The 12,132-nt window shown below is 42.3% G+C and overlaps 3 protein-coding genes across 5 annotated transcripts; 1 reads left to right on the top strand and 2 right to left on the bottom strand.

The window, feature by feature from the left end:
* Positions 1–1,680: 1,680 nt before the first annotated feature.
* On the bottom strand, positions 1,681–6,855 carry LOC133926156 (uncharacterized). Of its 3 annotated transcripts, XM_062371943.1 has the most exons (13): positions 6,330–6,840; positions 6,152–6,249; positions 5,747–5,775; positions 5,183–5,423; positions 5,008–5,103; positions 4,807–4,922; positions 4,644–4,724; positions 4,195–4,318; positions 3,461–3,510; positions 2,834–2,924; positions 2,458–2,493; positions 2,278–2,378; positions 1,681–2,074 (listed from the first exon to the last, which is right to left on the bottom strand). In XM_062371943.1, exons 1-13 carry the CDS (start codon positions 6,617–6,619, stop codon positions 1,958–1,960), a joined length of 1,470 nt encoding a protein of 489 aa, XP_062227927.1. In that variant the 5' UTR covers positions 6,620–6,840; the 3' UTR covers positions 1,681–1,957. The 3 variants fall into 3 exon arrangements, with proteins under 3 accessions (XP_062227927.1, XP_062227928.1, XP_062227929.1); XM_062371944.1 differs by lacking the exon at positions 5,747–5,775 and having other exon boundaries at positions 6,330–6,555; XM_062371945.1 differs by lacking the exons at positions 1,681–2,074; positions 2,278–2,378; positions 2,458–2,493; positions 2,834–2,924 and adding an exon at positions 2,935–3,352 and having other exon boundaries at positions 6,330–6,855.
* A 1,506-nt stretch (positions 6,856–8,361) lies between these two features.
* On the top strand, positions 8,362–10,552 carry LOC133927503 (cytochrome P450 704C1-like). The gene is made up of 3 exons (XM_062373987.1): positions 8,362–8,445; positions 9,316–9,459; positions 10,187–10,552. Exons 1-3 carry the CDS (start codon positions 8,362–8,364, stop codon positions 10,550–10,552), a joined length of 594 nt encoding a protein of 197 aa, XP_062229971.1.
* An 89-nt stretch (positions 10,553–10,641) lies between these two features.
* LOC133926159 (uncharacterized) lies at positions 10,642–12,090 on the bottom strand. The gene is made up of 5 exons (XM_062371947.1): positions 11,838–12,090; positions 11,651–11,715; positions 11,249–11,451; positions 11,023–11,149; positions 10,642–10,926 (listed from the first exon to the last, which is right to left on the bottom strand). The coding sequence occupies exons 1-5, from the start codon at positions 12,001–12,003 to the stop codon at positions 10,795–10,797; spliced, it is 693 nt and encodes a 230-aa protein (XP_062227931.1). The 5' UTR covers positions 12,004–12,090; the 3' UTR covers positions 10,642–10,794.
* Between the last annotated feature and the right edge of the window lie 42 nt (positions 12,091–12,132).

The raw sequence follows: 12,132 nt of genomic DNA, 5'->3' as shown, positions 1-12,132 counted from the left end.
ACTGGATCCTCGGGAATCTCCGTGCCATTGTTCACCATGATGTTTGGATCTACCGCCATAGGATCAACAAGTAGGGTATCGGCTCCTTTAGCCATGAACATTAATCGATCTGTTCGACTGCTCTAGCTGGCGATGAAGTCATCGTCGTCACCCTTGTTGTTGTTGGTGTCCATGCATTGAGGAACATTGGGCTCCTTGGGATCCCACTCAAGATGTCCCACCTCGCGGTATGCGTCCAATAGTCTGGACTCGATAATATTGGTGCAGATCAGTACACATTGATGGTCCCAGCGAAAGATGATAGTTCCGAACGTGATCTCCGGCTCAGTTAGGAGCGATTCGAGGGTGATCGCTGTTGACCCAAAGTGGTTATAGAAGCCATCGTCGGAGAATCTGGTGCTGATGTGCACTCGAGATATAGTCGATCCTGAAAAGCAGAAGACCCATACTTGGTGCGCCAACTGTCGACGATTTGTTTCTAACAATGTGTCCGAAAAATAACAAGATTACCTTCGTGTATCAGCGGAAATACCACTGAAGAAGATCTTACTTATCTTATGCTTTCCTAGCTATCAAAACGCGAACGACTTTCCTTGAAATACTCGTTTGGCTGACTTCCAAACACCATGGAACGAGGCAGACACGATGTATACAGGTTTAGACCTTTGATTGGAGTAATACTCTACGTCTTGTGTAAATGATTATGTATATATGTTTACTCAGTACAGACAATGTGGTTAACATATTACAAGGAGTAGATCGGACTTAATCTAACCTAGGGCTGAAGTCGCTGAGTTCAAGGTCCTGATACTTGGCTCGAGTAGAAAAAAAAGAGCCTCTCCTAGGGATTTGTATCCCCATCTTATATAGGTGTGATATACCACCTCTTATCCATCTGTAATCGATAGGAGTCATTGTTATCGTATAAGTAGATAAATTTGTTATAGATACTAGTTTTCTCAAGTTGGTTAAGTAATCGAGACTTTACTAATATACACTCTCTAGGTTCTAGGAGTATAAGGTACCGTGAATTTCGGTTCCGTAATATTCAAAATTGTTAAATGTACATATGATATACATCGTTCATATATAATATACTCTTTATACCTATATAACTTAGGTTAGATATTGACGTTACACGCTCCCGAGTCCGAGCAGCTGCTTGCTGATACGCGGTTGAAATTTGCCGAGGCTCGCTCTGTCGCTCACGTACCAGTGTGCCACGGTTGTTTTGCGATGATTTTTCACGGGAAGCCTCCCGTGCCCGGTGGCGCGCGACCAGCGGTGGGTCAGGAGGATGGGGACGACGCCGCGAGACGCAACGGTGGAGGACCAGCGGCCCCGCCCGCCTGCCCGCGCGAGATCCATCTCTGGGCGCCGGCACATGCAGCGCACCTTTCGCCCGTGCTGCTGTTGGTGGGTCAGGAGCGAACGCGACGCGAGGCTAGGGCTGTCGAGCACGTTGCGACGCTTGGGTCCGGGTCTCATCGCCGGCCGACGGCATGATCTGCAGCCAGCATGTGCGTGCATGGGATGGATCCCTCCTTCACCATCAGACTGAGGCTATAGCTTGGGTCTCTCTCGTAAAGTATCTGAAGAATGGCTTGGTTGAGGGAGGGAGGGTCATGTCAGAAACGGAATGCAAGCTAGCTGCGTCGCATTCAGCCACTCACAATGGTAAGAGCCAGGACGCAGTGAAACTTCACTTCGACATTGTTCAAGTTATAAGCCTTGCTCTTTTTACACCATTTGGCCACCTTTAATTCGCCTTCGGTCCAAGCAGCTCATGAACTATATAGAAGGTTTTCTTGCGCAACATTTATATAGTTTCTTTCTGCGTGTACCCAATGTGGATGCATGAATGGGCGCGAGACCACTTGCAAGCTATTATGTCGAGGAAATGATGTACACGTCAAACTAGGGCCGATGTCTAATCAGCAGACAGTGCACATCATTGTCAACTTGAACCAAATTCCTCGTTCCATTTCTCCAGCTCATCCCATTTGCTCTTCTGCAAGCTTGGCCTAATCACAGTCATTGCATTCTTGAAATCTTCGTACTTCAAAGGTCGCAACTGCAAAAAGGTAAAGAATGGGGGTAACTTGCTGTACACACCAACATTCCCAATTTTTACTAGAAGCCTGTTAAACTTCAATTTTAACCATGGAAAAACTCAAAAAAGGCACAAGGTTATTACAAAGTCCGAATTAAAATTATATATAGAAAAAAACAAGACTTCTATAAAAATCAGATTGTTTAAAAAGGTAGAACAAATACCTGATTTGCCTTAACAGTAAGAATATTCTGTGGACCAAGCTCTCTTATTGGCATCATTGCAGCTTCCTCGCACAAGGCTCTCAGGTCACTTCCAGAATATCCTAGGAACAAAATTATTTCAGTACAAAGGACCACATAGGCCATGTTTTCAAAATGACAATATACCAGAAAATAAAATACCTTCAGTCTCCAAAGCAAGTCTTTCAAAATCATGACCTGTAAGAAACCAGTTCCAGATTAGGTATCATGGCTAATGTTATGAGCTGTGCTACATGTACAATAACCAAAATCTACATAAATGATACAAAAGTGAGATTCCAAGGTTCCAATAAACTCGTCTCTCCACAATTTCACTTTCCATTCACTATTGTCCATGAAACTTATGAACATCAAGAGAACAATTCGTGTAAAAAATATTCAGTTCCAAACATAAGCTATATTTGAATACTCACTTGCATATCAAGATTCCTAATTGGTTAATGGGCAAACTCTTGTAACAAAAGATTATTTGCAGCAAAAAATAGCTATCAAAAGGAACCCTGAAACAATTACTCACCGGACAATTTGAATGCCTGTCCTTTGAGCTGATTTTTCAGAAGTAACCTCCGTACATTGTGATCAGGTAGTGAGACATATATTCTTTTTACCTAGTTACAAGATTGAAGACAATGAAAACAAGATATAGCAAAACTAAGGTTTTACAGTTACGTATTAATATGAAAAAATCAGTACAGAAATGCAATCAAGTAATGTTCCAACTTCCACCTCCTGGCATAATCACTGACTAGTGACTAATACAGAACAGAACAATGATAATATTGTAAATTTGTCAAGGATGAATTATGTGTCAGACTACCAAAATATTTAAGTGCAGTACTCAGTCCTCGAGGTAGATTTCATATTTGAATGTATATATAACATTTCTTTTCAATAAAAATAGATTATTTTATAGTAGCCTTTGATTTCTTATTAAAAAAGTTGGCAGACACAAGTTGGCAAGTTGCTTTCATAAATAGTAAGACCATGTGTTTTCAGTCTCAGTTACAGACGAATTCCCTCTGGTCCCCTCCATACCCTGAGGCAAAAAAGTGTCTCAGAGAACAGGTACCAGCTTCCATGCAGCACAAACTCCGAACTCTACAAAACCAGCAACACTCAATACATATGTAACAATCAATCTTACCAGTCTTCGAAGCACAGCATCATCCAACTCTTGTGGTTTATTTGTAGCCCCTACACAAATGAATTGCCATCAACAAAATACTGATTTGGCGAGTAGGATCAACACACACAGTGCACATAACTAATCCAGAGATGTTTTCAATGAAATGCAATGCTATCTATACATGACAAGATGAAGGCCACATATTTGTGGTAATGTAAAGGAAAATTGTTATTTTTCTGGCTCTTTTTTTTAATGTACCTATGTGAGAAAATGCAGAACATAAAAACCTGACAAGGTAAACAGTATAGTATGCATTATACTGACTTAATAATGACTTCTCATTAACATGCTTTATATGCTGGAAACTGATTCAGAAATGCCAGAACTACCACCCCCAAGGACAATTGTGGCAAGTCTTACCCAAGGCTGTTGAAGGAACAAAAACTCTATACTAAGTATTGAAATTGAGGGCCATTTACTTGCAACTCATATGTGATTTTATACAATTAGGTATCCAAAATATTGAATATCAAATCCAAAACAGAAGCAGTGAAGCAAGAGCAGCGGCCATTGCCTGCTTAAAAGCTACTGTTTTTATCAATGAGATGTTTCAGTATGGACATTTCAGGATTATCTGGTTGCAACTTACAATTGAAGATATAATAGATGTGTAATAAATATTTTCATTAGAACCACACATAAGGCAAAAATAACCATAACTAATCAAATAGAGGAAAATTGAGAATGCTAACCTATAACAATTACTAAATCATCCGGGTTCGAAGATACCCCATCAAACTGAATAAGGAATTCAGATTTCAGTCGCCTGCTAGCGTCATTCTCGTTAGCTAACCTTGTTGACATGATGCTATCAATCTGTATAGTAAAAATCAGTCACCGTACATAAAAACAAGTAGACATGGAGGTTGTCTTTTCCATGTATAATAGTTGCATGGTTCAGATGGACCAAAGCTTCCAGAGTCATTTTTCTTTTTACAAAAAATCAATGTCCAGCAATTATCATTCTAACAAATTTGTAAGGGCACGCTTCCAAATCATGCTGATGGGTTCCATTACTAAGAAAGAACTAAAGAATATGGAGGCAAGCAAACATTAAACAGAATAGTACTACATAATTTCAGAAAATTTTGACTAGAGAAACTAACTACAGATGGTTACTATTAGAGTCCGTAACAAGTACCTCATCCATAAAAATAACAGATGGTTGTCGATCAATAGCAACCATGAAAAGTGTACGAACAAGCTTTTCAGCCTCCCCTACCTGTTTTGCCAATGAAAAGGGAGCTGGTTTAGACTATGCAAATATAGATCAAATTGCAAAGGCTGGAGGGATAATCACATACCCACTTCGATGTCAATGAAGAAGCTGAAACATTAAAAAATGTTGCTTCCGATTCTGATGCAACAGCTTTGGCAAGCATTGTTTTTCCATTCCCAGGTGGTCCAAAGAGAAGCAAACCTAAAAGATGATCGGAAATTTACATTGGATGTTCCTATTATTAGAACAAGTGTAAGAAACTGAAAATTTCAGAATGCGAGCTTACCCCTAGCAGGTCTTCGAAGGCCGGTGAACAAATCCCTTCGTTTAGTAGGCAAAATAACCATTTCCATAAGTGCTTGTTTTGCATTGTCAAGACCAGCTACAAATCAAACGGCAGATCAAGGATACTGTATAGAATGTTTTGCTGGAGTGTGAAAAACCAATTGTTAGCTGCATACCAACATAATCCCATTTGACAGCAGGACTTCTGTCCACAATGGTTGTATTTATCATTTCGACAAGCTTGTCATCATAGCTTCCACCAGCTCTTTGAACAGGTTCAGAACCTCCACTGTTATTCTTCTGAGGTACAGATGCTTGTCCACCTCTGTTAAAGCTAGGGTTATTTCGCAAAGTAGACTTTTGGATACTAGTTGGTGCTGGTTTTGAAGTCCTACTTATAGGATTGCTTGTAACAACCTACAAAAATGATGTTTCAGAATTTCAGCATTTGTCATTTGAGGATTGAAAATCGGCGGAAAAATTGTAAGAAATACATAGCTACAGCGAGCATACTGAGCTGGTTAAACTAATAGAGCAGTGCACTAAATCAAAAGATCAGTGAAATATTGCTGGTCAGGGAAGGAACAAAACAAAGGCCACAGTTGTTCTACGTAGACTATATGCCTGCGTCATTTTACTAAAAAAACTAGGTATAGGACAGTGCCTAAAAGCATCTGTATCAGTTGCAAACAACAAAAATCAAGACACAAATTCACACGTGACTAAGAAAAAATCTATACCTTTTTCGGCTCTACTGCAGCAGCAGCTCCTGTAAAAACCACACAAGATAACACGAAGTTAAGACCAAGGAACTACAGTAAAAAAGGCAGGCAGGAAAATTTGTGGACCCAACAGAAAACGAAAGACTGTAAAACTCAAACATCCTTGCATCGCATCCGTACGACAAATCAGAGCAACACAAAAATGGAATCTCGTATGGAAAACATTCACTAATCGAACAATACTTTATAACTTCTCAGTATACTAGTACTAAATAGTACTATTTCACGTAGATAATGAACAATGGCTGCCTGTTAGTGGCATCAATCATCCTAGACGCAAAGTGCACACAGCCAATGACATTCCAGAAACTTCGCAGTGGCATATCATAACGCATCAAAATTGACGAAAACAAGAGCGTGTACCTTCACCACTCCTCTGGCCGAGCACTCTGAGCCGCTCCTCGACCTGTGCCTGCCACTTGGCGATCTTCTCCTGATACACCCTGACCTGCCCCCTCTCACTGCAAGCAGAGGAACCCACCGATCAATCAGCAGTCACAAACACTAGCTGTGCCTGCCAAGTGAACGGACGAAGGCGCACCTGGACGAGACAGCGTCGGGGACCCGCGCGGCCTTTGCCTCGAGCATGACGCGTTGGGCGTTGCGGTAGTGCGCGGCGGCTTCATCGGGAAGCCCCCATTCCTCCGCTCGCACGGCCTTGTCGATCTCCTCCTTGGCGAGCTCGAAATAGCCCCTGAGCTTCACCGCCACGCGCTCCCCCACCACCGCCGCCGCCGACGGCGCCGCTGCGTCCATGGGAGCCCCCGCCCCGCCTCCCGAAGAGAAGAGCAGCGACGAGAAGGTGTCCGCGAGCGCGCGGAGGAGGCTCATGCGTTGATGAGGAGGGGGAGGGAGTTGGAAGCTGGGAGCATCGGGATTCGAGACGGGGGATTTTTTTGGGGGAATTTTGGTGGGTTTTTTCGTGCGCGGTTTGATCGAGTTGGGGGAGGCTTTGCGTGGGCGATCGGGTTGTTGTGGGAAGTCAAGCTCCCGCGGCAAGGCACGCAAGATTTTTTTTATATATCTTTAAATAAAAAATTGTAAATATATATGTTAATTTTGAAAAAAAAATGTGGACTCCTGTCGCAGCAAATTTAAAAATAAAAACTGTTGCGTTCTAATGATCTAAAAATTCAAAACATTGTCTATTTTATTTCTTATTGTATAAGTAATTGTTTGCATTTAATTTTTTTTAAGTAGATGATAGCTCATTACATAAGTAATTGTTTGCGTTTAAATTTTTTTAAGCTAGATGATAGCTCATTGCATAAGTAATTGTTTGAGTTGAAATTTTCTAAAGAGCTATATGATAGTATTTTCTACACTACATACTTTTTTTAGAATTTTTATGATTACTTAAATAGTATTTTAAAATTTAAGAACATTAGAACGCAATATTTTTTATTTTTAAACCTAAAAGATGTATATATTTTCAAATTTTTATTTAAAAACATAAAAATAAAAAATTCAGGCACGCAATGTGATTGGGCTGGGTGCATGGGCCTACACTGAATCTTTCGCCCCAATGAGCATTTGGGCTGCATGGGCTAACTCTATTCTTCTTACTGGGTCTATGCGTGGTTTGGGATGGATGGGCCAAGACTGGATTATTTATTTTGTGCTCCACAAGTCTAGATTTTTTGTCCACTTGGTTAATGAACCGAGGATGCCAAACATTTGGAGCACATTTTTGCCCAACTCGCCTAATCTTAAGCGATTAAATCATATTTGCATTATGGTTCAGAGAAAAATAATGAATCATAGCACACTTTTTAAGTTGATACATGGGAATCAGTTGGCTGAAAAGGAATCTTGCCACAAGTATAACTACAGAATAAATAAGCGTCTAAGTTGATCAAACTTGTCTAACTAAAGGTGTGGCAATATGTATCTACCAACTCACATTTCTTTTATCTCCGGTGCGAACTTCATATTAGTCCACTGTGTTACCACCACTTTAAGCATTGTAGTGTTTATTTCACATTGGGGTGTTATCCACGGCCAACTCAGTGCAGAGGCGGAGCATTGCTGCATTTTATAGTGTAGGGGCCAACTCAAGTCTCTCATATTTTATTGATTTCCTTTTTTATGGTCTAGCTGAAACCTATTTAGCTTTATCGGCCTCTTCTGAATTTCAGCCAATGCTCCGCCACGGCTTAGGTGCCAGATTTGCCTTTTGCTTTATAATATTTAGCATCATGTCCCCTCTACAATAAGAAACACATATGGATAGCAGGATCGTCAGAGGAATTGAAGTCCAAGCATTGCATACCTCGCATGTTCAGAGCGATCTCAGGACAACCAGTCACTCTACCAAAGAGATAGGATCACAAAAGAAAAAGGAGGAATATCAGCGATGAAGATACCTTTGATAATTGGGTTAATTATATCCATGCTATTACAATTTGTCGGTTTTGAAAAAATGTCATTACAAATATAAAAATTGGAACTATGCCATTACAAAAGGACCAAAATTAGAGATATGTCATTATGGACAAAAATGCCCCTGTCTCTTTCTTCCTCCTCTCTCCCTCTGCGCTCAGCTGCTCGCTGTTGCTGCCCAACTTGTGGCCATGGAGGAGGGATCGAGTGTTGGAGAAGCAGGCAGGAGGGATCGAGTGGTGGGTGTCGTGCTCATTGCTGTGGTGACCGTCGAGGTTGGCGACGAACCTCTGGTCGGGATGCACCACATGCAGAGGCATCGTCGGCTACATGCAGAGCCTTCTAAAGCAGAATTTGGCCCTACGACCATAATTATAGCAAAAACGGCACCGAAAAACGCCCTTACAGTCACTGATCAGATGGCCATCGCTAAGGCATTTAACACAGAAAAGATGAGGAGCCTGATTAAGAGGATTGGGAATTAGCATCAACAACTGCACGCTCTTTAGGTAAACGTGCACGCACCGTCTCCAAGCAAAGCATGCGCCACAGGAGAGTCGAAAGGAATTTCAAATGAGGATTGATCTCCAATAACACTAGCTTGGGCGCGAAGAACACCATGAGGCTTGTCAGCAAGACCGATTCTAGAAGAAAGAGGAAGAGGACAATAAAAACTACCAATCTTGATAACAGTTGAAAGCTCAGCAGGGATGGCCTTTTTTGCCGGTGGATCTTGTGCTTGAAAGAAACCCTCTTCAAGGCAGGATTCTTAGGCTTACGATAAGAAACCAAAGTCCAACTGTTCATCTCCTCTTGATTCCACAGCCTTCTCTTTTTCTCCCAATTATCATCACCATCTCTCCAAAGATGAAGATATACGTCAAACTGTTTGGTGATGATTCTTTTTAAGAGAGTAAACTAGAAAACCCACCTAGGAGGCAACCGAGAAGCGGAAGTGACATCTTTAAGATAGGAAATATGAAGGGCATGTTTGGTAGAGTTCTTTTTGATCCAAATTCTCTGCAGTGAGTGATTCTCTGAAAAAAGTGATTCTGTGACTGAAAATGATTCTCTAGTGATTCTCTAAAATAAAATATATTGAGGGAATGATTCTATGTATATATTGAGAGAATGATTCTATGCAGGAAGTGAATCAGGTGAAACTGCTTTTTTCAGCTCTTCAGCTTCTAGTTCATTTCAGAGAATCACTCACACGAATTTTACTCAGGAAGTTAAAAGCTGAAAGCTACTGGCCCGAAAACCAGCCGGAGTGCCTCCCAGACAAGCATGTAAAGCCAAACTAACTGATTATTGAGTTAAACTGAGGGTAAAACGACCAAACACTACACGCAAGAAGGATCCATGCAAGGACGAGGAAGGATGATGTACCAGAGATTTGAACTTGTCGAGGACTTCATCTTGGAAACACTTGCCAAGACTGAAATCCCAATCCTTCACCAGAAAAGCAAGTTGTTTGTCTTTCTCCAACTCCAACAGCTTCACGGGGTCGCAGGTCGCTTGACATGGCTGAGAGGAGAAATCTTTGCACATCGGAGGCAGCGGGAATCAATCATGGCGACGGTGGGGAAGGGGGAGGTGGTGGTAGGGAGGGAGCGGTAGAGGGGTGGACAGGAGAGCCATTATGCTAAGTCTTAGATGCTAATGTAAAGCATCTTGGTTTTGAGGCTGATGTTCTAGCATGTGGTTATTTTCGAGTCATGAGATATTCACATCCTAACAAGATGGACTGGTCTAGATCTGCTAAAGTATGAATACTGCATGCATAATTTGCAAACCAGTCAAATTTACAAGTAACAATACATAAGGGCCGGTATGATTTTGCTGGTTTTATAGGTAATCTGATCTTATGTCTGGTGGAGCAATGTACTCCACAATTTTGGAGCTGCTTTTGAATATACTATTAGTAGCCAAAGCAAATATACTGCAAAATTTTACCTCTACAATATATTCTTAGTTCTACTTATAATTCTATCTCCTCCTTTATGATGCATGCAGAAAGCCAGAGAGGACATACTTTCAAGATTCATAATACTCCTAGCAAGCAACAAGGACCCTGAGACAATGAATGATCATTACCTGCGTCACATAGTCCTCAACTTCCTGATCGCAGGGAAAGACACGACTGGGAACATTCTCTCCTGGTTCTTCTACATGCTCTGCAAGAACCCTATAGTTCAGGATAAAGTTACCCTTGAAATCAAGAAGTCAGTTCAGTGGGCCAAGGAAGATAACAACACAGAAGGTTTCACAGCAAGATTGAACCAAGGTGCTATTGACAAAATGCACTACTTCCACGCTGCGATCTCCGAGACGCTCCGGCTGTATCCTGCTGTCCCAGTGGTACAAATAAATTCTCTGTAGGCTATTCCTTGTATATATATAGACTAGGGTCCTTGTAAACAAGGCCTAATTTGATTAGGCATCAAATGGCTATCAAAACCTACAAGGTGTTTGCATTGGTCAAATCCGTGAATCCAGTTAACAGTAGGAACTTAACAAAGGAGTTACATGGGTGCATATCCCGTGAAAAACATTAACTATTGCAAAGCATGAAAATAGAGTCTACAGGTCTGGAAAAATTCTCAATTGCCTCTTTTCTTAGATCACGATAATGTATTTTCATCTGGTGTTGGAAGCTGGAGTCCAGGCCTCGATGTCCAGCCTTTGATGTTTCTGTAATTCTCAATCGCCTCTTTTCTTAGGATCTCACGAGAAGCATCTAAAGGACTCTTCACCTTCAAAATTAAAACCATATATTAACTCAGAAAACAGATTAAGTGAATTTATGAGTTCAAATAAGGGAACGTGGATAACCCCAGAAGCGAAGGTACCTTTGGGAATGACAACTTTGGTGGTGCCTCGACAACTTCACCAAATTTCACTTTTTCACGCCCAGGGAAATCCGGAAGAATCTCCACCTTATTGCTTTTGCGCTTCTTTTTCTTCTCATCCAGATACCTGAAATTCATGGACGAGATATGTTATCCTTGTTTACACCTTCTAATTAGATAACTACAAGTACAGATCAAATGCTTTGGACAGTACTAGACAACTTACTTCTTCCTTTTCTGCTTCTTTGAAATCGAGGCCTTCTCGTCTAATTCCTTGAAACGAAGGTCCATAGCCTTCCCCCGCTTCCGCTTCCGCTTCCCCTTGCTTTCCTCCACATTCACATTCTCATTGGCAGCCGGCCCATCCTCACCTTTATTTTCTGCTGGTTTGCTATCAACAGTAGTCTCCAAGGTCTGCTTCTTAGTTTTCTACATGAACACCACAGCAAGCGATGGGGAATTTTTTAAGAAGTTCATAAATCGATTTTTTTAACAGCCTTCTCTTGTATATTCAATTACCAAGCAATTAAGAACCAAGTAACAGACACTGAATCAGGTGAACTAGAGCAGAGCGCATGATAATATTGAGAACCAGAGTCCAATTCTACGCTATTCTATCCCGCATTACCTTGTCTTTTGCCGGCTTGTTCTTGCCCGCCCCATCGTCCTGCTTCCCGGGAGCGCCTCCACCTCCTGGGCAACCAGCAGCAGCCGCAGCACGCGCAAAAGGTCAGGGCAGCGAGTGTAACGGGAGATTAGGCAGATTATCTCTGTGCTAGCTGAGATGCCTGATGGAGGCAACAAGGGGAGGGCACCTGAGGAGGCGTTGGCGTTGTGCTTGTTCTGGAAGGCGATGAGGCGGCGGAGCTTGGACGGGATGGCCTCGAGCTCCCGCTGCTTCGGCGGCGGGGCCAAGCGCGAGTCCCCTCCGTGCGCGGCCCGGTAGTTCTTCTCCCTCCGCCGCTGCCCCTTCCCCGGCATCTCCTCCTCTTCCGCCGCCGCCGCCCGTCCGCTCGCTCGCTGGTTAGTTGCAGCCGCCGCCGACTGCGCCGTGGTGCGGCTCGTCAAGAGAACAAACGAGGGGGCTTAGTGAACTGCACATGGGCCTTT

Source organism: Phragmites australis, chromosome 8 (assembly GCF_958298935.1).
Source record: "Phragmites australis chromosome 8, lpPhrAust1.1, whole genome shotgun sequence".
In the NCBI taxonomy this organism is placed as follows: domain Eukaryota; kingdom Viridiplantae; phylum Streptophyta; class Magnoliopsida; order Poales; family Poaceae; genus Phragmites; species Phragmites australis.
The sequence above is the reverse complement of the archived record's forward strand: the minus strand, read 5'-3'. Positions and strand labels throughout refer to the sequence as shown.